Consider the following 23781-nt stretch of genomic DNA (forward strand, 5'->3'; position numbering starts at 1 on the left):
AATCTCTGCTCTTCTCTGCAAGTGGAAAATATGATCCATGAGAACAAACTTGATCACTGACTGGAGTGTTGCCTAGTTACTCAACCCTGTAACTGGCTGGGGGCGGGGCGGGGGTGGTGGTGGAGGGGGTGGCGGTGTGGAACTGTGCCTCATGCCACCTTGTGACCACTGTCCAGAATCTCTGTCCCTCTAAGCACCTGGCTCTCTTTATTGGTTAAGAGACAGGACAGGGGCCTCAGAAACGAGTATAAAATGCACATTTATTGACATCTGCTCTGGAATACACTGGGCTTTTAGGAAGAACAAAAGTAAATGTAAAGGGAAATGCACTAATATAATTAACAACCTATTGCAGTTGTAGGTGTGAAGTGTTCTTTCCAGACTTGGAAGAGGAACTACAATTACCCTATATTCAACAGCTTAACACGGAATGTATACTAGAGTTCCAAACTCAGCAAAGAAATAAATAAGTTATTTACATTTCAAGTAAAAAATTGTAGTTTATTCCTTTATTTCACCACGATTTATATGTGTGAACTGTGATAGAGGCCTTGCTGACATCTTGTAGACCAAGGCCAAGAAATATGTCTTATATTGGTTATTTGGTCTTTATCATCAGATTATCATTATCATAGAGGTGAGCGAAACACTGCAAAAAAAGAAGGAAGTACATTTTCGTTGTTGGCCACAGACTTTACCAATGGCCAATTTCTTGTGTTTCTTTTAAAGAACAGGACAAAAAGACTTTATTTTGACATTGGGTGGGGGCGCTAGGTGCCAATCAGTATCATGGGATAAAGACAGTAAATAAAGGCATGAAGAAACAAACAAGCAAACTTCCCCAGAACAGGTGTGCTTAAATTAACCAAGTGACAGTTTGTGCATCAGTCTCACAATGGCTGTTGCATGAGGTGGGGGAAGAAAAGTACCACGAGACTTAGTTGTTCCGAGGCTGCGAAGCGAGCCCCAGAAACCTCGGAGAGGCCACTGCTTCACGCCTGCGCTGGCCACGCCTACTAGCCCGCTGCTGTCTCGGCGAGGGCATTCTTCCTCTGCCACTGTTTGTGGCAGGGGGCCGGGCAGAGGGGCTTTGGAGGTACTGGAAGGCACTCTGGCGGCCCACCTGCCTCTCTACGCAGTTAAAGGTCAGGGCCACTCCCACGTTGCTCTTCATGACTCTGGAGGAGCCATCAGATGTGCCATCAAAGCACCGGCCAAGAGCAATCTCCTTGGCCACACGAGGGTCCTGGTCAGTGACTGTATAGATGCCATAGTTGTGGCCCAGTGGATCCAGGGGTGCCAGCATGGTGTACTCGCTGGTGTCATTATTGACTGCTAGTGGTAGGTGGTTGACCAGGTACTCATGAAGCATGGAGTTAACGCTGGCTCGATGGCAGCTGCCCTGAGGGATGACCTTCACCAGTGTGCGGTCCACACGGTCCTGGTCATAGAGCATCCCACTGCACTTGAACTCTAAACAGGCAGATGAGACATTGGGCTGGTCCCTGTCCCGTGTGCTTTTCACATCCCGGATTCCATACAACTTCCCCACTGTCCGCCGGTGGGTGCCCCCCATGTTGCGGGATCGCACATTCACCTCCACTGGCCCCACAATCTTCACCTTGATGTAGCAGGCCCTGAACTCCATTGGCTTGGGCCACCATGCCAGGTAGTCTTCAGTCCAGCTCATAGGGTCATCCTCATTGAAGGGTACAGTATTATAGTCATACCGATCTCCCTCAATCTGGTAGAACCGGAAGTGGGCTGCACTGGGTGGGGCCTCCTCACATGCCCGGAGGTTCTCAAAGGCATAGATGGGCCCATTGCTCTCCTCGGCTGAATTGGGCCGTGGCTTGGCCATGCTAATCTGGAAAGCTGTCTTCTTCACCCGTGGGTCCTCATGATCTGTCCGACGGTATTTGAGCTTATTGAGATAGGGCTGTGGGACACCAATTGCATTTGGGTTGAATTTAGGAAAAGACTGTACTGCTTCCAGTTCTTCCCCAGCTAGGCTTGCCAAGACATACGCAGAATACGCATCAGGGGACTCATCATCGCAGAAGGCAGGGACACAAGCCCCATTGGGGCCCGTGATGACACTGTCAAAGCGGCCCCAGGCCCTGGGGTTGGATGAGAAGCCAGTCCTGGGCTCCAGGTTGATCACAGAGACCACAACCCCCTGGATCTGCTCACTGGGCAAGAACCTCTCACTCCGGTAGGCCCTAACCTTGATAAAGCACCTCCTGCTTTCTGGGACATCCAAATTAAAGAGCCTCCTTTCACGGATCTCCATGTTGCCTACCAGGAAGGTTCTCGCTTCCCTTTTGCCCCGCCTTTGGCTTTCAAATTTGAAGTCACCTTCCTCCTCCCACAACCCTGTGTCTGGGTTGAGTGACCAGAGTTTCATTGTGGGCACATGCTCTGGCATCTTGACCTGGGTCGAGTCAAGGTGGACCTTCACCTTGCCAACATTAAGTGACTCTGAGGTGGCCTCGTCTGTGAAGTCCACAGAGAACATGCCATATGTCCGAAGGGGGAAGGTGTCTCCTTCATCACTGATGAAGTTCAGGTCACTCTGGGCAGCTGTGGCTGTGGAAATATTACGGGGATCCAGGAAGGTCACACTGGCCTTTACTTTTCCTGTGTAGGGCTCCCCATTCTGCCTGTAGAAGCTCTTGGATGGGATCTCCAGCTCAGCCATAGGGTCTTCTCCAGCCACCTCCCCAAGGGGGATAATGTTGGTGTCCATGGCCTCCAACGTGATGGGCTCTTTCTTCCGAAGCATTTTGATCTCATGGAACACTGCACTCCCCTTCTTGTTGAAGGGCAGCACTTTAGTGGTATTGACGAACTTCTGCAACCTGTCCACAAATGTGAGCACCAGCCTCTCTGTGTCCTGGGGAACATGGAGGGTGAAAGTGCCTTTGTAGCCAGTCATGCTCACACGGTTGCCCCCCAGGTACACGTGGCCAAAGCGCATGGGTTCCCCATTGTCAGCAGCACTGACGCGGCCACGCACAATACTCCGGGTCTCTGTACACCGCTGGCAGCTGCACTCCATGGCCACCTTGGTGGGCAGCGTGTACCCACTGCACTGGATCTCCCTTTCTTCTGTTTTGGAGATGCCACAGCAGTGTTCCACGGCATCCCGGCACCTGATCCCGTTATCCTGCTGCCCTGCACAGGTCTTGACAGGGCAATGGCCCACGTCATAGTAAAAAGAGTTGGTGGCATTCTGGAAGCAATCATGGGGCAGCCGGATAAGGTAGCTCTCAGGGGTTGGATTGCAAGGAGTCTCATCAGTGGCTGTGGAGGGAATGGTATGCATATTAAAAGAAAGTTCATGTCCTGTGCAAAGTGTACCCTTATCTCACCTCTCTGTGGGGCTTTATGGTTTTCAAAGTACTTGCATCTCCATGATCCTGATTCTCACAGAACTCTTCTGAGAGAGATGGAATAACCATCATTTTTTTAATCATTTCTTTTAAAAGATTTTATTTATTTATTTGTCAGAGAGAGAGAGTACAAGTGGGGAGAAGCAGGCAGAGGGAGAAGCAGGCTTCCCACTGAGCAAAGAGCCTGACTCGGGACTCAAACCCAGGACTCTGGGATCATGACCCGAGCTGAAGGCAGATGCTTAACTGACTGAGCCACCCAGGTGTCCCTAGAATTGAATAGCCATTATTAATCCATATGTGGATCCATATGTATGTATGGATCATACATCCATAATGTATGTATATATATACATACATACATATATGGAAACAGAGTTGGTTACTGAGACCATCAGAGTCATGGTTCTTGATAGAGGGGTATGGAAAATTTGTGAGAGTGTTTTGAGTTACCACTAAAATTGAGAGTGCTACTGGCATGTAGTGGGCAGGGTGGGGGATGGGCATTGCCACTCTGTGTCTTGCAATGGCCTAGCACTGCTCAGCATGAAGAATTTGTCTGCATGAAGTTCACGTATCCCAGCAGACACATTCATGTACGTGGAAAACCTGTTTAAAATGATCATAGCCTACTATTTTTTCTGTGGCTTTAACCATACGTTGAATTTTTAAAGAATGCAACTGCCTTATAAATCAAGTTAAGATTGTACTTGGTTTAGCTTGGAACTATACCCAGAATTGTTCCTTATCTCAGGAAAACTGCCTACCTGCCCCAATATTAACCAAGGAATGTGAACCACCAAAATGATACCCCTGTATTCATCAGGATTTGTAGCTGTTGCGTTCGTGGTGACTGGATTTAAGTGCAAGTATCTGACCTCTTTGGTTAGCCTTTTCATGTTGCTATGCCAAAAAACATTTATACATCGGAATATATACACTGTTTTGAATAAGAGTCATTTTCTTTCTCCTTGATGTTATAGTTTAGGCCACATGCACACGTATTTAGAAATTATATGTACTTATCATCTACCAGTTTGACTTCAGAATGATAAGGTGGTGTTAAAGATAACTGTTACAGGTGGGAGCAGTGGTTTTATGGATTGGGAACCACTGTCAAGGGAGCTTAACATCTCTGCAGTGGTCCTAGTGCCTTGTGTCCTGTCTGCTCTGAGGTTTGGTGTTCGGCATTCTCGGAGTCTGTGAAATATTCCAGAATGCTTCCAATACATTTTCTCTCTCTTGCCTTTTGTTTAGTTTTGTTTAGACCAATTATTATTATTATTGTTATTTTATTTGAGAGAGAGAGAGCGAGCGAGCAGAGAGCCAGAAGTGGGGGCTCCATCTCAGGACCCGAGGATCATGACCTGAGTGGAAGGCAGATGCCCAACCGACTGAACCATCCAGATGCCCCTAGGCCAATTATTAAGATCTCCTCCTCCCTGCCCTTCCACCCCACACATTGCAAGTATATGTTCCTGATTGGTCTTGGCCTCCAGTCTTTCCCCTTCCAGATCACTTCTTTTTTTTTTTTTTTTAAAGATTTTATTTATTTATTTGACAGACAGCAATCACAAGTAGGCAGAGAGGCAGGCAGAGAGAGAGGAAGAAGCAGGCTCCCTGCCGAGCAGAGAGCCCAATGTGGGGCTCGATCCCAGGACCCTGGGATCATGACCTGAGCTGAAGGCAGAGGCTTTAACCCACTGAGCCACCCAGGTGCCCCTCCAGATCACTTCTTAAAGCCAGCTCTAATCAGGTCCCCTTTTCCTGTAAACTTTTGCTCATGTGGGCCCTCGATCTAGAATGCCCCCACCTCCATACACACAGTACTTGGCCATTATTCAAGACCAGAGGTTCACAACATGGGCTGCAAATTAGAATCACCAGGAGGAGATTTTAATCTGTGCATGCCTAGACTGTGTCCCAAACCCATGACATCATATTCTGGAGGTAAGACCCAGTCATCAGTATTTTAAAAATTCAGCAGGTGATCCCAATGAGTAGCCAAGGCTGTGACCCACCATTTAAACTCCAGCTGAGGGATGCCTGGGTGGCTCAGTTAGTTAAGCAGCTGCCTTCAGCTCAGCTCAGCATTCTGGGATCAAGTCCCACATCAGGCTCCTTTCTTGCCAGGGAACCTGCTTCTCCCTCTGCCTCTGCCTGCCATTCTGTCTGCCTGTGGTTGCTCTCTCTCTCTCTCTCTGTCTGACAAAATAAATAAATAAAATCTTTGGAAAAACAAACAAACAAACTCCAGCTGAAAAGCTGACCCCTCAAGCAGTCCTCCATGGTTGCTCACACTGAAAGGTCTTTGTGTCTCATCTTATCTCCTGTTTCAGTGCATTTTTCTATCTTTACTTATTTGTCTCTTATTTCTATTTCTTCACCTCTCCCTGGACTGGCAGCTCTGTGAGGGTAGGATTTAGGACTGAGATCTTTGTGTCTTAGAGGGTACAGCACTGTGTACAGCACAGAAAAGCCCGAGCTATTACTGCCCAGATATGGCCACTGGGGTGCTTCCCCCACCCTGTGGCCCTGTGGCAGACTTGGGGACGCTGACAGGCTTACCTATGACAGTCAACTGGGCCACCCGCGACTTCACAGCCCCCGAGTCACTCTGGGCCTTGCAGAAGTACTCTCCAGCCTGGTCCTGTCGCAGGTTCCTCAGCACTAGCTTGCTCTCATGCTTGTAGAGGGAGGGGTCCAGCAGTGTGTCATTGTGGTACCTGCAAGGAATGGAGGGACAGAGGCTGAGGGGATGATGGGAGGGCAGGTACCCCTGGGGAGAAGGCCAGGAGCAAGCCGCTGGAGAGGCAGATGATGCCTGGGGCCCTGCAGATGCCAATACCACTTGTGACTCAGCTCATCCAAGAGCACTGCTGACCAAGGACTCAAGGGATTTCATTCTGAGTCCCTGCCTCACTACTACTACCCAGCTATTGGTCCTTAGACAAATCCTCTCACCTCCCTGAGCTTTAGCTTCCTGGTCTATGTTTCCCTCACTGACTTCACAGAATTACTGGGAGCATCAGACAAGATAATGGCTGTAAATTATCTGTGAAGGATAAAAAAGGACTCACAGTCCTGGGGGACTCTGACCTTGTGTGTGTTTTGCTAGGGAATCTTGTTCTGTGTCCCAAGAATATCCAAGCCAGGACCCTGAGACCAGAGCTGCTCTGTGGAGACCCCAGCTTCAAGAGGTTAATGACAGAGTTGGTTGTCTGGGTGGCCTTGACCCCACTGGCACCCACTTTTAAATGCCAACTCATGAGTTCTGTGCCAGAGTCTTAATAATAACTTATCCTGTTGGTTATTGTTATGATTAATACTAAGCCCACACCCCTGTAGAGAACCTATCAAACTCAACACCCAAAGAACAAATAATCAAGAAATGGGCAGAAGACATGAACAGACATTTCTGCAAAGAAAGCATCCAAATGGCCTAAAGACGCATCAAAAAGTGCTCTGCATCACTCGGCATCAGGGAAATACAAATCAAAACCACAGTGAGATACCACCTCACACCAGTCAGGAAGGCTAAAATGAACAAGTCAGGAAATGACAGATGTTGGCAAGGATGCAGAGAGAGAGGGGAACCCTCCTACGCTATTGGTAGGAATGCAAGCTGGTGCAGCCACTCTGGAAAACAGTGTGGAGATTTCTCAGAAGATTGAAAATAGAGCTACCCTATGAAGCAGCAATTGCACTACTGGGTATTTACCCCAAAGATACAAATGTAGTGATCTGAAGGGGCACTTACACCCCAATGTTTATAGCAGCAATGTCCACAATAGCCAAACTATGGAAAGAGCCTAGACGTCCATCAACAGATGAATGGATAAAGATGTGGTATAATTATACAATGGAATATTATGTTGCCATAAAAAAAAAAACCCTGATAACTTGCATTTGCAACAATGGAACTAGAGGGCATTACGCTGAGTGAAATAAGTCAATCAGAGAAAGACAACTATCATATGATCTCACCAATACGAGGAATTTGAGAAACAAGACAGAGGATGCTAGGGGAAGGGAGCGAAAAATGAAACAAGATGAAACCAGTGAGGGAGACAAGCCATAAGAGACTCCTAATCTCAGGAAACAAACTGAGGGTTGCTGGAGTGGAGGGGGGTTAGAGGGATGGGGTGACTGGGTAATGGACACTGGCGAGGGTATGTATTGTGATAAGTGCTGTGAGTTGTGTAAGACTCATGAATCACAGACCTATACTCCTGAAACAAATAATACATTATATGATAATAAAATATAATAATAATAGTAAGTCCAGGCTCATTGAAAGAAAGGTCCGGTTTCTAAGAAGACTTGGCAAGGAAACTGGCAGAACACTCACCAGAAATACTTGTCTGGACTGGGCTTCCCTATGGCCTTACAGCACAGGGACACACTCTGCCCAGCTCTCCGTGCTTTTGTCTCTGGGTTCATCACGATGTATGGAGTCTCTGGGACAGGAGACAAGAAAAGGTGATTTGGTTTTTTTCTTTGTGGCAGATTGTCTAGAGCCTTGCTCCCTCAAGTTCTTTGTCATGCGTTAAAATTGTATGACCTTACATGTACTCCCACCCCTAGCTCCTCCTCTAAGGGAAGTGGTCCAGAATGGAGTCCACCCACTCCACACCCTCCGCCTAGGATCAGCTTCGGTGGCCTCTCAGGCAGCCTTTGGGTGGGGCAGTAGAGAACCAAGGGGCCCTTGTGCAAGCCAAGATTCCTGAGCACTGCCATTAGGACAGAGCAGGCTGTTTTGAGTAGAACAATACTCACATTCCGCTGCTTCCAGCAGAATATGCCGGCCACTCTGCACCATTTCTGGTTTCCCCCAGCCTCTTTCTCTCTATAATCTCTATAACTGACTATTTTAGATAAGGTGGTCAGGGAAAAATTCATACATTTGAGAGAACAAGTCGTGTCAATAATCTGTAGGAAGAACACTCCAAGCAGAGCATATGGCAAGTGCAAAGGCCTGAGGCAGAAGTGTGTCTGCATGTTTGAGGAACAGCTAGGAGGCTATTCTGACTGGAATAGAGTGACTCAGTGGGTTGGAAGGGAGAGTAATGGGAGAGGAGAACAGAGAAGTAATGGGCAAGCCAGATGATGTAGAGCTTTGTGGGTCGCGGTAAAGATCCGGGAATTTACTCTGTAAACTGGGAAGCCAGCTCTTAGCACTATGATCCCTTTATTTAAAAGTCCAGCCTTCCTGTCCAGCCCTACCCCAGAGAGAACAGTACCTGCCCTCATGAACTCCGCATTGACAGTGGCTGCCTTTAGGCTAGTCTTGGGCATTGTGAGCATGATGGGGGCAAACTTGGCCTTTGTGATCTTCAGAATGCTTTTGCCATCAGGGCACAAGCCAGGGACCCGGAACCTCCCACTGCTGTCTGTCTTGGTCAGTGGCTTAGGCTTCTTGGTCAGCAGGTAGACGGTGGCTCCTGAGGCTGGGGCACCCCCAGGGAGGGAGACAGCTCCATGTAGCATGAAGTCCTGGCACATGCATGCATCGCAATCAGCATTCACCTGGCCCATGGGGCAGGTCAGGTCACAGGCTGTGGAAGAAGGGGACACATCAGGAGGGCTTATATGGATTCTGGCTCTCCTTCAGGCATCTCTCAGCCTGTGGACTCACTTATGCTTCCCCTCCCGCTTAGGTCTGTGTTACCTTTCCTTATCAGCCTGCTTGACTAATTCCTCCTCATTCTTCCAGACAGCCCAGGACACTTCTTCCAGGAAGCCACCCTTGATTCTCCTAAGTTATTATTGACCCTGCTCTGTGCTCCCACATTATCCTCTACATTCCCCATCAGAGCACATAACAGATACTCATTTAATACTTGGTGAATGAAAGAATGAGTGAATCAGTCTGTCTGACCCTCTGTTCTATTCCTCTAGGCTGCTTCAACTCAGTCACACGCCTTCCCAGTACCAGGAGCAAGAGAAGCACCTGTACAGGCCTCGTCCATGCAGAGGCGGCCCTCCTCAGAGGCCTCATCGCACAGTGACACCGTCTCGGCTAAGCAGGTACGTGTTCGGGTCTGGACTCCAGTGTGACCACAAGCAGCAGAACACTTGCTCCAGGAAGACCATGGGCTCCAGATGCGCTCTGTGTCTCGGCGCAGGGACCCTGCAAGAGGATCGACAGATGGCCTGACTTGCCTCCAGAGGGGACTCTGTCAGGAAATCTGCCTCTGAGGCTGTTTTATGTCAGAAAGACAGGGTTTCTGTTCATGTCATAGATGGCACTGATATTTATATTTACTGCAATGAGTTTTCCAACGGAGGGAAGTCAAGAGTCCCGAGGAAGTGGTGTCTCTAATTTGCACAAAGGTACCATATGGGCCAGGGGTGGCTCTGAGAGGGACTTGTTGGTGAAGACTGGGACCTGGATATGCTGTCTTAAGATGTGCAGGGATAGCGCCATTTTCCCTCTCATCATTGTGGAAATAGTCATACATTCCTGTGAAAGGGCTCCCTCCTGGTCAGGGTCTGGGACTCCAGTGACTCAGACCTCACACTCTCCCCCTCACCTCTGCTCTGAGGCCTGTGTGCGGGAATGGGGTCTTCGGACATTGCCCAGCCTGAGCTCTGTGGTGGCCGCCACTGCCACTGGAGCCAGGCTGTGGGGCCAGGCTGTGCACACTGGCAGAGTCACAGGAAGGGAGGGTGTCCAGCTGAGAAGTGGGCAGCCTTGCAGCGGACTCTGTATTATCCTATGTGGAGAGGGAGGGCGTCACGCATGAACTCTTGGACTCTGTAGACATAGATGTGAGTTCAAATCCCAGCTCCCCACTTAACAGCTGCAGAATTGTGAGAAATCACCTAACCTCTCCAGACCTGGAGTAACTTGTCAAAATGGAGATTAAAGAGTAATGAATATAATGACTATGTGCCAGTGTCTGGCACATAGAAACAATAATAGAAACTATCACTTAGTGAAAGTTGACTTGGGTTAAACCCTCTACATTCCTTATCGCATTTAATCCTCATAAAAGCCCACATCAAGATGTACTAATATTTACTAATATTACTAATACTTCCCCTGTTCTATTGGTGAGAAACCTGAGGCTCAGAGAGCTTCAGAAAATTCACCTAAGGGGCACCTGGGTGGCTCAGTCCATTGAGTGTCTGCCTTTGGCTCACATTGTGATCTCTGGGTCCTGAAATGAGTCCTACATCGGGCTCCCTGCTCAGCAGGGAGTCTGCTTCTTCCTCTCCCTCTCCTTCTGCCCTTCCCCACCGTTCATTCTCTCTCTCTCAAATAAATAAATAAAATCTTCTAAAAAATGATGAAATTACATTTTTTACAAAAGAAAATAAAGAGAATTTGCTTAAGGAACACCGTTCAGATGGTAGACCCAGGATTCAAATGCAAGCAGCCCAACTCTGGAGCCTGTCGTCTTCACCTCCTTGCTGCCCACACTCAATAAGTGGGTTAAACAGAAAGTCCCCATTGAGGGGTGCCTGGGTGGCTCAGTGGGTTAAAGCCTCTGCCTTCGGCTCAGGTCATGATCCCAGGTCCTGGGATCGAGCCCCGCATCGGGCTCTCTGCTGGGCAGGGAGCCTGCTTCCTCCTCTCTCTCTGCTTGCCTCTCTGCCTACTTGTGATCTCTATCTGTCAAATAAATAAATAAAATCTTTAAAAAAAAAAAAAAAAAGAAAGTCCCTATTGACAGAGAACACTCTTGGGAAGATTATGGCTCTCATCACAGTAATGTGTTACTCTGAGGGAGTCAAAGCCTGTGGTATGTGTGTGACATCCTGAGTTTCAGTGGCCAGATGCCCATCGTGGCCTCTCCCTGTGCCAAGGCTGTGGGAGGTAGGGGGTCCGGGTCTGTCCGGGCTTACCTGGTGGGCAGAGGAAGCGCACCGTATAATTGGAGCAGTTCTGACCAGGCCGCTGCTCCCTGTTGAGGCACCAGAAGCCCTCACGGGGACTGCCATGGACCACCTGGCCAGTGCTGCCTGCAGGCATCCAGTCGGTGGTCCGAGCCTCTAGCCGCAGGGGCCGAGCACACACCCGGTCCCCATAGTAGAAGTGAATGGCGTCCAGCCGTTCATAGTCACCCTGCCCGCCTGGGTGGTCGATGTTGAACCAGGTTGTCCACTCCCCAGGACCTGAGAGGTAGAGGCAGGTCAGAGAAAGACAGGCCCCAGAGCCTCAGGGGTGCTCCCTCCTTCCTCCCTGCTTAACTCCTGGGACTCACTTCCGATACCTCTCACCCACCAGCATTGGTCTCTGACGCTGTGGCATCTATCTCTCCAACATCCCTCCAGCCTTTTAACCTTCTTCTGTTCCCGCCACTCCATTAAAGCTCTCAGCAGCCTGGCTGTACCATGTCAGTAACTCCCTGCCTGGTCTTTCCACTTCCAAGTTCCCGCTCTCCCCACCTCCCAGCCCTCACTGACACAGCAGTCAGGGTGAGCTTTCTCCAGGTGGCTTGGACCCCACCATTCCCCAGCTTTAAATCCCTTAGCCAGGCCAGGCATTCAGTGTAAGCTGGCCCCTGCTCTCTCTCCATCCTCATCTCCCTCCCGCCCCCCATCTCCCACCAGCCTGTGCTCTGGTTCCAGCAAGTTCTGTAGCATTCCTGAATATGTCAGGCAGCTTCACATTCTAAGCTGTCCTATTTCCTAGGTCTGTCCGCCTGGACGGAGATGTAGGTTAAATGCTTTGTCAAAGTGGGTTTCCATGGAAACCATGACACTGTGCCCTGGCTTCCGAGATTCTTGCTGCAAGCTCAGTAAAGACCCCCTCTCTTGACCCTCCCTGCTCCAACCACAACTCACTTTCCAGAGAGTCAACAGGCTTGGCAAAGATGCTGGAGGTCCTCCTCCCAGGCTGGACTCTTCTTACCGACTGGGTGAGCATCGTCTGCCTCCCTGAGGGCAAGGAGGAGAAGTGAGAAGTCAGGACTGATAGGGATAAGGACTCAGCTGCATCCTGCTACCCCAGCCTTTCAAGATGCAGGGAAGCAGGTGATGGGGGTGGGTGGAGCAAGAGCATTGGACAAGCGTTCAAACCTCTGCTCTGCCACTATATAGCTGTGCAACCTCATGAAGCTTTATTCTTCTAATTGCATTTCCCAAAACACAGGGCTGCATTAACCATTGCTACATCATAGGGTTCTGGTGCCTTTTCAGGGTGATGGTCAATGTAAAGAGACCTGGCATGGAGTGCAGGCTCAGCCAATGGTAGTTGTCTTACTGCTCTTGTTCTAGAAACAGATCATGAGATGCTGCTGAGCGGCCAGTGGGCTGGGGCTCCTATGATGGGATCTGGGCACGTCCTTCTTGGCAGAACGGAGCCCTATTTTCCTCATCTGTAAAATGGAGATACTAGTTCCCATTTCAGAGGGTGGCGGTCCAGTAGGCATGAGAATTTCATGAGGTGACCCAAGTAAACATCTCTGAAGTATACAGAGATTGAAAGTGTGAGATCCAGAGGTTCTGCCACGTCCTGTTTGACCTTGAGCCAGATACTTGACTCATTTGACCCCTGTTCCCTCATCATAAAATGAGGACAATAATAGTTCTTGCCTCAAAGGATTTTGGAGATTAAATAAACTCATTCACAAAATCCACTCCGAGTAATGCCTAGCATGGTGCTTGCTGAATAAGTGTTAGCAACTCTGGAAGAGGGGTACAGGGTCCTTAGTCCACAAGCAACTTCCAGCCCCACCCCATCTGAGGCGGGATTGGGGGCTCCCAAGGGGGAAGGAGAAGGAGAGCCGAGAACAGACAAGCTCTGAAAGGCAATTAACTCTCGTGCAAGGAGCCAAATCAGAATTCTCTATGCTGCTTAATTGGGGTGATAGGAACTCTTTTAATCAAACTAATCTGATTTCCCCTCAGATGGCTGAATATTAATCATCTTTACAAACAGCAGCTGTCAGGGTGGAAAGAGCAAGGTGGGAGGTGGGTGCGTGCAGGGTTTGGCAAGATGTTGAGACAGCCTTTGTTCCTTCGTGAGTACTCACAAAGGCTCAAGTGCAGGCAGCTTTACAAGGGGGTTTTGAGTGGTTTTTTGCCCTACTTGAGGAGGTAGTTAAACATCAGGAGAGGCAGAAGAGATGGGAGAGAGCATACAGGGCAGGGCTGGGAGCGCTGATGCTCAGATGCACGAGGTTATGCCCATGCACCCTACCTATTCCTTCAGGAACTCAGTGTCACCAGAGGATAGGGTCAGAGGACAAGGGGACCAGAAGAGGGTCTGGTGTCTGTGAAATTCAGCTGCACGGTCTAAATGAAAGTGAGTTTTAAGCTGGAAGAATTTTTATGACACTAAAACCAGAGCACACCGCAACCTGCTTCTGAGAACCCGGTGATCCCTTGTGATTCCCTTTTGCTTTGACTCCCAGGAATCCCATAGCTAAATTTAGCACCTAGAGGTGATAACCCTTTTATCCTTTTTCCTCCCTTTGAGTGATAGCTAATTCCCCTCTTCATTTAAAAGATTCTGTCCTGTGAGTTTTTTTTGTTTTTTTTTTTTAAAGATTTTATTTATTCATTTGACACAGAGAGATCACAAGTAGGCAGAGAGGCAGGCAGAGAGAGAGAGAGAGGAGGAAGCAGGCTCCCCGCGGAGCAGAGAACCCGATGCGGGACTCGATCCCAGGACCCTGAGATCATGACCTGAGCCGAAGGCAGCGGCTTAAACCACTGAGCCACCCAGGCGCCCTGTCCTGTGAGTTTTAATATTTGGAAACTATCTCAAATTCTCCTGGGAAACAAGCAGGATATACATTATTAATAAGTCTATAAACCAGCCTGAAGTCTTAAGGCCATTGCTGAGGCCCCTAGTTGGTTCGCAGACCAGATATGACTTCGCTATGACACACAGAGGCTTGGGAGGGAGCAGATATTTAGCCCATACCTGACACAGAGGTGACTTCCAGGACCAGGAAGAAGAACACCCAGGCCTTGGTCCCCGCCATCTTTCCCCCAGGCCCTATGGGAAACATGGCAGGAGATGGGTGAGGGTACTTCAGATTTGGGTCCTCCTTGGAACGTAGTCTCCTGGGAAGTCGCTCAGATCCAGTGACCTGCAAAGAATCAAAGCTGATCAGGTCCCACATTTCTGTAGCATCTCTTATGGCTTGAGCAGAACTATTTCTTGACCTATCAAGGGTGGAAGGGTAGACAGAATAAAGTCTCATGGGAGGTAACACCTGCCCAAGTTGTGAATCTGGGCAGCTTAGGAGGTGCAGAGGCTCAGGAGTTCAAATAAGGCAAAGCTGGATTCAGATCCAGGCTCTAGGACCCCCACATCCTGATGAGGCATAAGGGAGAGCAGGGGTGAGGAGGTACCTTGCCAGTGAGGAGGGGCTTGGGCTTACACCCAGCAGCCTCTTGAGTGACTCATGTATCACTTCCAAAACCTGGGCTTCGGGGCATGTTTTGGTGGGGCTCACACTCTTGCACCAAGGGGCTATCCGTGAATTCCATGCTGCCCAGCCCTGACTGCCATGGCCCCTCGCAGGACAGGCAAGATGCGGAGGGGGCAGATGCTTCAGATGCATGATATCCATAAACACATTCCCTGATGTGCACAGCCTGCAGCTGGAACACATTTCTAACCTGTTTGTTGGGGCCTGGCGTGGAGTTACACAGCTGGGAGCTTCCTGAAGGAGAGCGGAGGGGATACACTGTGTGAAGCCAGGGGTCCCCAATAACTGGTAAGCATGGGTTAGGGGCTATAAGAGCCAGGAGAAGAAAGTGGGCTTGACAATAAAGGCAAAGATCCATGGGGTGTAGCCCAGGCTCTTGCTCATTTCTATCTCTCCCCAGAGCTCTGGCCAACCCAGAATCTGACCAGTTCCTGGAGATTCAAAAGTGACTCCATTCAACGTCCAAAGTCCAGGGTGTGGTGGGAAAGAGGAGATTCTTCCTTTCCAGGGGGGAAAAAGATGTAAAAGCACTTGGCTGTCTCAGGAGAAGAACAAACCAATCCCACATTGCAGATCTTCTAGCTCTAAGCCCACTAACCTTCCCCCCAGCTCCCCCGCTCCACCACCTTCTTTTTCTCAGTCAAGGGAACAGAGGCATAGGGGTCCCCAAGGTCCCCATTGCATGTCTTACCCCAAGCTCCTGGGCTTGGAGCAGGGAGCTGAGTGCTACACAGCATTCAGTCTGAGACCACTCTAAGACTGTCTGGGAGGCCAAGGTGGCCTTAGGCACCTTGTGGAAAAACCATTTCCCATCTGGCAGCCCACGGAAGTTTCCTCAGCATATGCTCTGTTAGTTAGGCTCCCCATCCCACGCTCCGCAGAACTCTCGGACAAAGCAGACTGGCTGACCGCAAGAAAGAAAACAGATGCCCAGAGGTACAGACCCTGACTGGGACCATTTGAGAGTCCCTGACCTCAGGTGAAGGAGGGGGAGGGCTTTGGACCAGTAAGGGGGAAAAGAGAGAACTTCAAAGCAAAAAGGGGGGGCTCTTCTCTGGGGGAGAAGCAGGGTGATCTGGGAAGGGCAGGAGTAGCTAAGCGGGGCAGAGAAATGCAGGCATGGGGTGAGGAAAATGGGAGTGGAGCTCACCGTGTCCTGAGCGGGACTCCTCAGCTGGGGGTTTCAAGTCTTCCCTCTCCTGTCCAGCCGCCAGGCCTTATATAGCGCAGCTGGTGGCTCAGCCCGTGGCAGTGCGCCAGGGGAAGCGCGGCGAAACCAGATCTGAGCATGGGGAAGCTCAGCCTCCCCATCCCCTCCCCACATCCCCTGGAGCTCCCAGAGGCCCGGATTTCGCTTCAGGATCCTTAGAGTGAGAGGCTGCAGGACCTGGGGAGAGGCCAGGTGGGCAGGGGCCTGGGGCTCCACAGACCGGAGCAGAGAGATACATGGAGGGTCAGGGTGGGTCTTGGGAGCAGCCCTGGGCAGGGGCCAAGGGCTAATTTACATCTGGGCAGCATTTCATTGCTTGGGGGTGGGGGTGTTGTGTGCTCTTGCTTAAGCTTTGCTTGCTGATCCCCCACATTCCCCTGACCCGCCCCTGCAGAGAAAGAACTTTGCTGGTGTTAGCACATACTTCAAACTCTCTTAGGCACACCAGTCACCTGGTCTCCCAAATGGGGGTGCCTGGTCTGAGCTGGGCGACTACTCAGATTCTCTGGACCCGGAGGGAGCACTGGGAGAAATTTAGAAGGGAAAGGGACAAAGGAATTAGAGGACACAGGATGTCACCTGGTGAGAATAGTTCCTCCTTGCCTGTACCTACTTCCATCGGGGGCCTGTCTATGTCCCCTGGAGCCCAGAGGCCCTGCATATAGGCTTTCTGAGACCTTGCCAGACTGTCAGAGATTTATGCGGGTGTATCTGACTTCAGGTATGGGGCCCGCCGCACATGCACAGCCTTACCCATAGGTGGCGCAAGCAGCTGTCTGTGCTTCTGAACCCGAGTAGCCTCGCCGCCTGCAGCCAGCCGCAGTCAGCCTGTGGTCCCAGGCCGCAGCAGTTCTATAAATTTAGCACGCCTTAGAATCCCCTGGAGGGCTGACTGCTGGACCCCACACCGAGTTTAGGATTCAGTATGTCTGAGGTGAGGCCCGAGACTGTATTCCTAACAGCTCCCAGGTGTTCTTGATTGTTCATGGACCACATTAGAGGGCCAGCTGAAAGCAGAAGATGGGGAGGGGTGTACTAGGAACCACAGCAAGAGCTGCTAGAACCCTTCCCCCAGTTCATGTGCCAGGCTCATCAGCCTGGGCTGGGCTTCCTGCCTCATGCCAGGGCTTGGAGATGGAGACCTGGTCTAAATGACCTCCCATACCAAGTGTCAGCTCGCTCGTTCCGTACACCCTCATTGAGCTCCTATTCATGGCAGGCTATAGATTGGGCACTGGGAGGCCACAGGGGAGGAGACATGTTCTTGCATTCAGAGGAATGAGCCTCACATGGTAATGATCTCACAGTGAGCAGTGCAGACCCACAGAGCCGTGTATATGTGCTGGTGTGGACCTGTGTCTTTGTTCCTGAGTGTGTGTGTGTTAGCCTGGGTTTAGGAACATTGTTTCTCTGAGCATCACCCTAGACATGGACTGCTGGGAGAAAGGGTGGGTATGGAAGAAGGATGTTAAGCAGCGGTGGCTGGCGAGCTGACCTAAAGTACAGATCTGGTTTGCTTTGTCTCCTGGAGCCTGGTCTCCCTTGCAGTCCCTAGCCCTTGGCCCATAAATTCTGTTGCTAGCCCCAGTCTCATCCAGATTGTTGTTGGAGCCCAACTGTGAAGTAGCTACAACCGTAGCTTTGAAGGCGAAGTCTGAACTGAATGAAGTACGTAAGAGCTCAACTAGTCTGGGGCACCTGCGTGGCACAGTTGGTTAAGCCTCCAACTCTTGGTTCGGCTCATTTTGTAATCACAGTGTGCTGACCCTGAGTTGGGCTCTAGGCTCAGTATGGAGTCTGCTTAAGACTCTCTCTCCTTCTTTCCCTCCCTGCCCCCTCTATCACAAATAAATAAATAAATCTTTTTTTAAAAAGATTTATTTATTTATTTATTTATTTGCGAGAAAGAGATTGAGAGAGAGAGAGAGCGCACGTGAGAAGGGAGAGGGTCAGGGTGAGAAGCAGACTCCCCGCTGAGCAGGGAGCCCGATGGGGGACTCAATCCAGGGACTCCAGGATCATGACCTGAACCAAAGGCAGTTGCTCAACCAACTTAGCCACCCAGCGCCCTCAAATAAATAAATAAATCTTAAAAAAAAAAAGAGCTCTACTTGTCTAAGGACAGACAAAGACTGAACTGCAATAGGCAGATCAAAGGGCAAAGAGTCAAAAGGCTCTGTTGCTGATTCTGATATATGACCTTTGACAAGCAATGACCCAAGTGATCCTAGACCTCAGTGTCCCCACCCGTGCAACAAAAATTTGGACTGAGCAAGCTCCAAGGCCCCCACCCATGCTGGCAAGGTTGATAAGATGCTAACAACAAACATTGTAGGGAGGAGAGAGAGGAAGGCATGAGAGCTGCAAGAAGTCTGTCTGGGGATCAGGAGGCCAGAGAAGCAATGTGACCGCTGACACTGGATAAGGAGAACAAGGTATACAGGAGAGGGAGGTGGGGGAAAGTAAACCAGAGGCTCAGAGGTCAAGTTCAGGGTAATCAGTTGTTTTTCAAGGCCTCCACTCTGTGGAACCCAAAGGTATGTGAAAGAGGCTCCCCCAAACTCCTAACTGCACCCTGTCTTCTCTGTCGGTAGTGGGAGGCAGATTACCCTGTGGGGTGAGGGTTTGTCAAAATGGAGCCCTTTAGGCCACAAATCCTGCCTGGGTCTCCTTGCTTGGCCCAGAACTCACACTGAGGACCCCGCTTCCCTAGCCCCTAATGGTCAGTGTCATGGCTGGCACAGGGCTGAGGGACAGTGTGCTAGAGTCCCTGGGTTGCAATTCCAACCCTGCCATTTGTGTTCCTCCAGCTCATCTCCTCCCTCCCTCCCTCCCTCTTCCCTTCCACCACCTCCTATCCCACCGTCAAAGCATCCTTTCCTGTCCCAAGTGGAATGGAGCTGTGAGACGTGCAAGGCTAGACTGGAGGGAATCTGAGTCTACCCCCCACTGCCCTTCCCAGGAGTCCTTTGAGGAAGAAGAGGCCTGCTAACCTCATTCGGGGTCCTAGGATAGACAGGTCTTGGGAGGTAGCCACAGATCTGGACTGTCAGGGCCTGGCCTGGATAGATCAGCCCCAACCACAGGTGGCCATCTGGGCCTTCTGCAGGCCAGGCAAATCTGCAGCAGCTCCAAGACCCTGTCTGGAACACAACGGAAACCTATCAATCACTCCCACCAATCAAGGGGCTTGGAGCCCAGTTTAGCCAGGCCACCTGCGTCCTAAGCCTATGACTGTAGTCCCCCTCCCCCACTTCCTCCAACTGAGGGAAAAGTAGCTTGGGAACACTGTGGGATAGGGGGTGGGGGAGGGAGGGTCTGATGCAATCCTAGTGGCTCCAAAAGAAGATGCTCTCTGCCTCTAGCCTGCTCTCTGAACCCTCTGCCATAGTCCCATTATCGCCCCCCTGTGGCCTCAGGAGGCTTTGCAGGCCTGGGTAGGGACAGGCGGCTGTAATTCCTGGGAACTGGAGGACTTGACTGTAGCTCTGAGTGACCATCAGGGCCTGCTGAGCCAGTACTTGTGCAAGGGCCTATTTAGCCAGAGCGGCCCCACCTTGGTTGAACAGCCATTTTGTTGTTTATGCAGTGAAACTTAAATTGACCCTGCCCCCCCCAAGTCTGGGAAACCAGTCCCAGGTAACAAAGCCCAAATACAAGGGTGGGTCAGGTCAGGGGGAGACATCCATTGGGGGGGGGGCACATACTGTCTCCCTAGTTACCAAGGAGTATGGGCCCTGCCCTTTGGGCACCTTTTGGGCGCCAATTCTGACCAAGGTGATAGGCTGGTTCAAATGTCTACTAGGGTAAATTGTAATTCAATTGGTCACTTATGTGTGACCTAACATGACTATGCAGCTTTCTCTGTGTGTTAGAATTTCATTGGTCACCTGTGCGTGGCCAGGCCCAACCACATGGCCTTTGCCCTTAAAAGCTAGTCTGTGAAGTAGAGAGAGGTCGCCCTCTTTGTAAGAGGCACGGCCCCAAACGTTCGGTTTGATTCTTGATGCTTGGCACAGAATAAAGCTTTGCTTGACCTTCACTTTGTATCGGTCTCGCTCCTTTAATCACGGACCCATTAGTGGGGGACCCAACATTGGGGACCCAACACTTGGGAGCCCAGAAACCCAGACAGAGTCCAGGGCGGTGGGAAAGCTCACTCTGGGACCTTGTTCTCCTTGTCCTGTGTACAGTCTATCACTGTTCTACCTCTGTACTTTTACAGTTTTATTTCTCACTTTCTGTATCTTGAGATACAGCCCTTCCTCCCCTTAGCGTGAATGTCCCCATCTTTCAAAGCCCTATCTCAGTCTCCTCCTTCCTCCCCTCTCTGAGCACCCAGACCCACCCCGGTTATTCCTTCTAAGATAGTGTTCAGTCACAGGCGGTTGGCACTCTAGTTTACAAAGTTCACAGTCATCCTCTTCAGCCTCACAGCAAATCCATTAGGCAGGAATGATCACTCCCATTTTACAGAGGAAAATCTGAGGCTCAAAGAGGTGAAGTCCCTCAGACATAGGGGGTCTTAATTCAAAGTTGCCCCCTAGAAACCAGTGATCTAGTATAGACCTTGTCATGGGCCCTCAGCTTAGAGAAGCCACCATGGAAATCACATTCCAACTACATGCTCCTCAGTGAGAACATGCTAGAATATTCTGACTCTGCCTGCCTGGCGCACATACCCTGCTTCCTGTACATCTAAAGATATTCCCGTTAAACACAGTCCAGCTATCATACCGTGGCCACAAATTCTCTGCAACTCTCCCAGTACGATGTGGAGTCTACTGACTCACTCCTTTGACCTGGGCTGGCTTTGTCACCTGCTTTGAGCCAAGGAAAATGACAGAAGTGATGTTGTACAAGTTCTAGAGCTTAGGCCCCAAGAGACCTTGCTACCTTCACTCTCTTGGAACACTGTCCTGAGACCACCCTGTAAGAAAGTCAGTCTATCCTACTGGAGACTGAGAGACCACATGGAGGAGAACTGAGGCCCCTAGCCAACAGCCAGACAGGTGAATGAAGGCCATCTTGAACTTTCCACCATAGTAGTTGCATGAATGAGCCCAAATAAGACCAGCAGAGGAATGGTCCAGCCAACCCACAGAATCATGAGAAATAATAAATTTTTCTTAATGAACCACTGAGTTTTGGGGTTGTCTGTTATATAGCAATAGATAACTAGAGCACCAGGAGTAAAAGCTTTTTCCATGGCAGTCGGAAAGGCACAACTTAGATTGGTTTATGCAGAAAAGAAATCTGATGGCTCTCCTAACTATCATCCTGGGGAAAACTGGATCCGGGTACTCAAGACACCATCAAGGATATTCTCTTCTCAGATCTCAACAGCTTCCTCTGAGATGGCTTTATTCTCAAGGATGGTGTAGCAGTCTGTATTTTCTGAAGAGGGATACAACAATGGCTTCCACTACACGTTCTTGCTCAATGTGATGGTGCTATTCTGCCATTGAGAGAAAGTCTCATTTCCCTTCCCTTGAATCTGCACTGGCCTATGACTGGCTTGCAACCAAGAATGAGGTGGACTTCTAAGGCTGGACACAAAAGGTCACACAGCTTTCTCTTAGATCTCATGGGGCATTCACTCTGGAAAAGGCCAGCTGCCATTTGGGAAGTCTAACTATCCTGAGACCACCATCCTGGGGAGTCCTAGTATAGTGTTCTGGTCAGTAGTCCCAGCTGAGCCCAGACTTCCAGCCCTCCCCACCAAGGCACCAAACATGTGATTGTAGCCATCTTGGATAGACCAGACCAGCCCATCTACCAGAGGAGTGCCAATGAGGGGCCTCAACTAATGTCACAAAAAGAAGAATTACCCACTCAAGTCCTACATGAAATTGTGACCTGTAGGTCATTTAAACCACTAAGATTTGGGGTAGTTTGCTACATAGCAGCAGTATCTAGAGTAGAAGCTGTTTCCATGTATTATCTTCCAGAAACTTCAGGCTCCCTCTTAGCCCATCTCAAATCTCCAATGGAACGAAAATGTCTCTTCCCCTAATTGTTACAGCAGAAGTTCTGGGAGAGGTCCTCCTTGACCCATTCCTGATCCAATCCCTTTACCATGGGATAGAAAGCGCTGATAAGCCCATTTCTGGAGCCAGAGATAGATCAGCCCCACTGGAGTCACATGGACTGATTTTTCCCGAAGGAATATTGTGATGCAAGAGTGGATGTTTAGAAGAAAAAAATGACACATACCTACTAAAGGCACAACCACAATCACAAGCATCCTTATCCTAGGAGGCATTGACCTGAAATGTCTAACTACTAACTTTGATATCAGGAGTGGAGTCTTGATATCAAGAGACCACTTTCACAGCTATCAATCTGGAGAGTTTACCTTCCATGTGTTCTGATATAAACCTATGCATGTGTGACTCCTCTTCACCTTGTAACCACATCAACACAGCCCAGAAGAGCTGAGCAAAACTGAAACACTGTAATTCCAGCTTAGGAAATGGAAGAAAAAGGAAGAAACCTGTCAGCACCTTGTCTTACTTTGTGTAGGTCTTAGGTGGGAGCAGATTCCCACAGAATGGGCTATGGGGTCAGCAGATACCCCAAAGCATGTCCAATAGAGCACTCTACCTTGCACAATATGCTTACTGTAGCCACCACAGAATGCTCTTCCAGCTTAAAACAGGGTTACCCTACTGTCACCATGGTGTATTCCCCACAGCCACAGCCTTATGGTGACACGTCCATCTCTAGAGCTCATCATGTTTACCACAGTATTCAAGCCCTGTTGTTTCCACCACTGACTATGGGATTCCCACGATGTCCCCACAATGTTCACCAAGCTTTCTGTGGTGTGCTCACATTCACTACAGTGTCTTTAGCACACTTAGAGTTTGCTTACACCCAGTGACATTGTAGTGTTTACTACATGAACCAGTGAGTTCATATTCTATACATGGACATCATAGTGTCCCCACAGTGCCTCCAGTATGTCTCAGAAACGTCTACAGTCACCATTTTATATAGAATTAGGGGTGCACGCTTGCTAGGGTGTTTTCTCAAGAGTGTTCATATACCCCTCTCCTGACTTGTCCCGTTCACCATGACATGTTTATGCTGGTTGTTCATGAAATTTGACCTGAGCATCTACCAGACACAGCTGCTTGTTTCCTGTGACCTGAGGCCTCTTTTCATGACTCCTTCAAGAGGGCCCAGGTGGCTCTGTGTGTGGTATGACCTCAGCTCTGACCAAGATGCTGGCAGTCCAAAGAGCCTGAGGCAGTGATGGGGGCGGCCTTGCTCAGGGATGAGGTGAGGTGAATGCTGGGTAGAAGTCCTCTCTGGCAGTAAGTTTCTGTGACTCGCAACTGTTTTATGGGCTAGAGCTATGGAAAGTTAGTGTGAGGAGCCTCCCTCTTTCCAAGCAGACTCTTTCGCCCACGCAACACCTGGACCATAAGGATTTGGGACTCCCAGGGTGAGCAAGAGGGAGGAAGGGGAAATGGATGTTAGATAGAAAGGCCTTGGTGAGCAGCCTTAGCCAGATGGGGTGTGACAGAGGGAGAGATACAGACATGTGGGTTCCTGACTCCATTCTTAGTGGACTGACCTTTTGTTTCCAGAAGCCAGGCAGCATTCAGGGAGGCTGAATTGGGGCATTTCCCCGCCAAGAGAACAAGAGCTTTGAGGATAGGATATTGGTTAGTGACAAGGAAGGCAAAGAAAGGGTAGAAGACGTTTGAATCCCACTGTGCATTTTTAAAAATTGAAACACAATTTTCATACTATAAAATCCACCATTTTG

At 49.8% G+C, this 23781-nt stretch overlaps 1 protein-coding gene across 1 annotated transcript; it reads right to left on the reverse strand.

Annotated features, from left to right (window-relative positions):
- Positions 1-241: 241 nt before the first annotated feature.
- Positions 242-16250, reverse strand: CILP (cartilage intermediate layer protein). Its single transcript, XM_032342882.1, has 9 exons — positions 15942-16250; positions 14278-14446; positions 12192-12284; positions 11250-11519; positions 9349-9528; positions 8639-8953; positions 7747-7855; positions 5964-6121; positions 242-3306 (listed from the first exon to the last, which is right to left on the reverse strand). Exons 2-9 carry the CDS (start codon positions 14363-14365, stop codon positions 938-940), a joined length of 3582 nt encoding a protein of 1193 aa, XP_032198773.1. The 5' UTR covers positions 14366-14446; positions 15942-16250; the 3' UTR covers positions 242-937.
- Positions 16251-23781: the final 7531 nt, after the last annotated feature.

This window comes from Mustela erminea, chromosome 5, assembly GCF_009829155.1.
Source record: "Mustela erminea isolate mMusErm1 chromosome 5, mMusErm1.Pri, whole genome shotgun sequence".
NCBI lineage: Eukaryota > Metazoa > Chordata > Mammalia > Carnivora > Mustelidae > Mustela > Mustela erminea.

Excerpts from the sequence above, each read along its gene's own strand:
- CILP (XM_032342882.1), bottom strand. The coding sequence starts at position 14,365 with ATGTTTCCCATAGGGCCTGGGGGAAAGATGGCGGGGACCAAGGCCTGG. Across the intron at positions 6,122-7,746 it reads AGTCCAGACAAGTATTTCTG|GTACCACAATGACACACTGC; the intron begins GTGAGTGTTCTG and ends CATTCCTTGCAG. Across the intron at positions 3,307-5,963 it reads GGCCCAGTTGACTGTCATAG|CCACTGATGAGACTCCTTGC; the intron begins GTAAGCCTGTCA and ends TTCCCTCCACAG.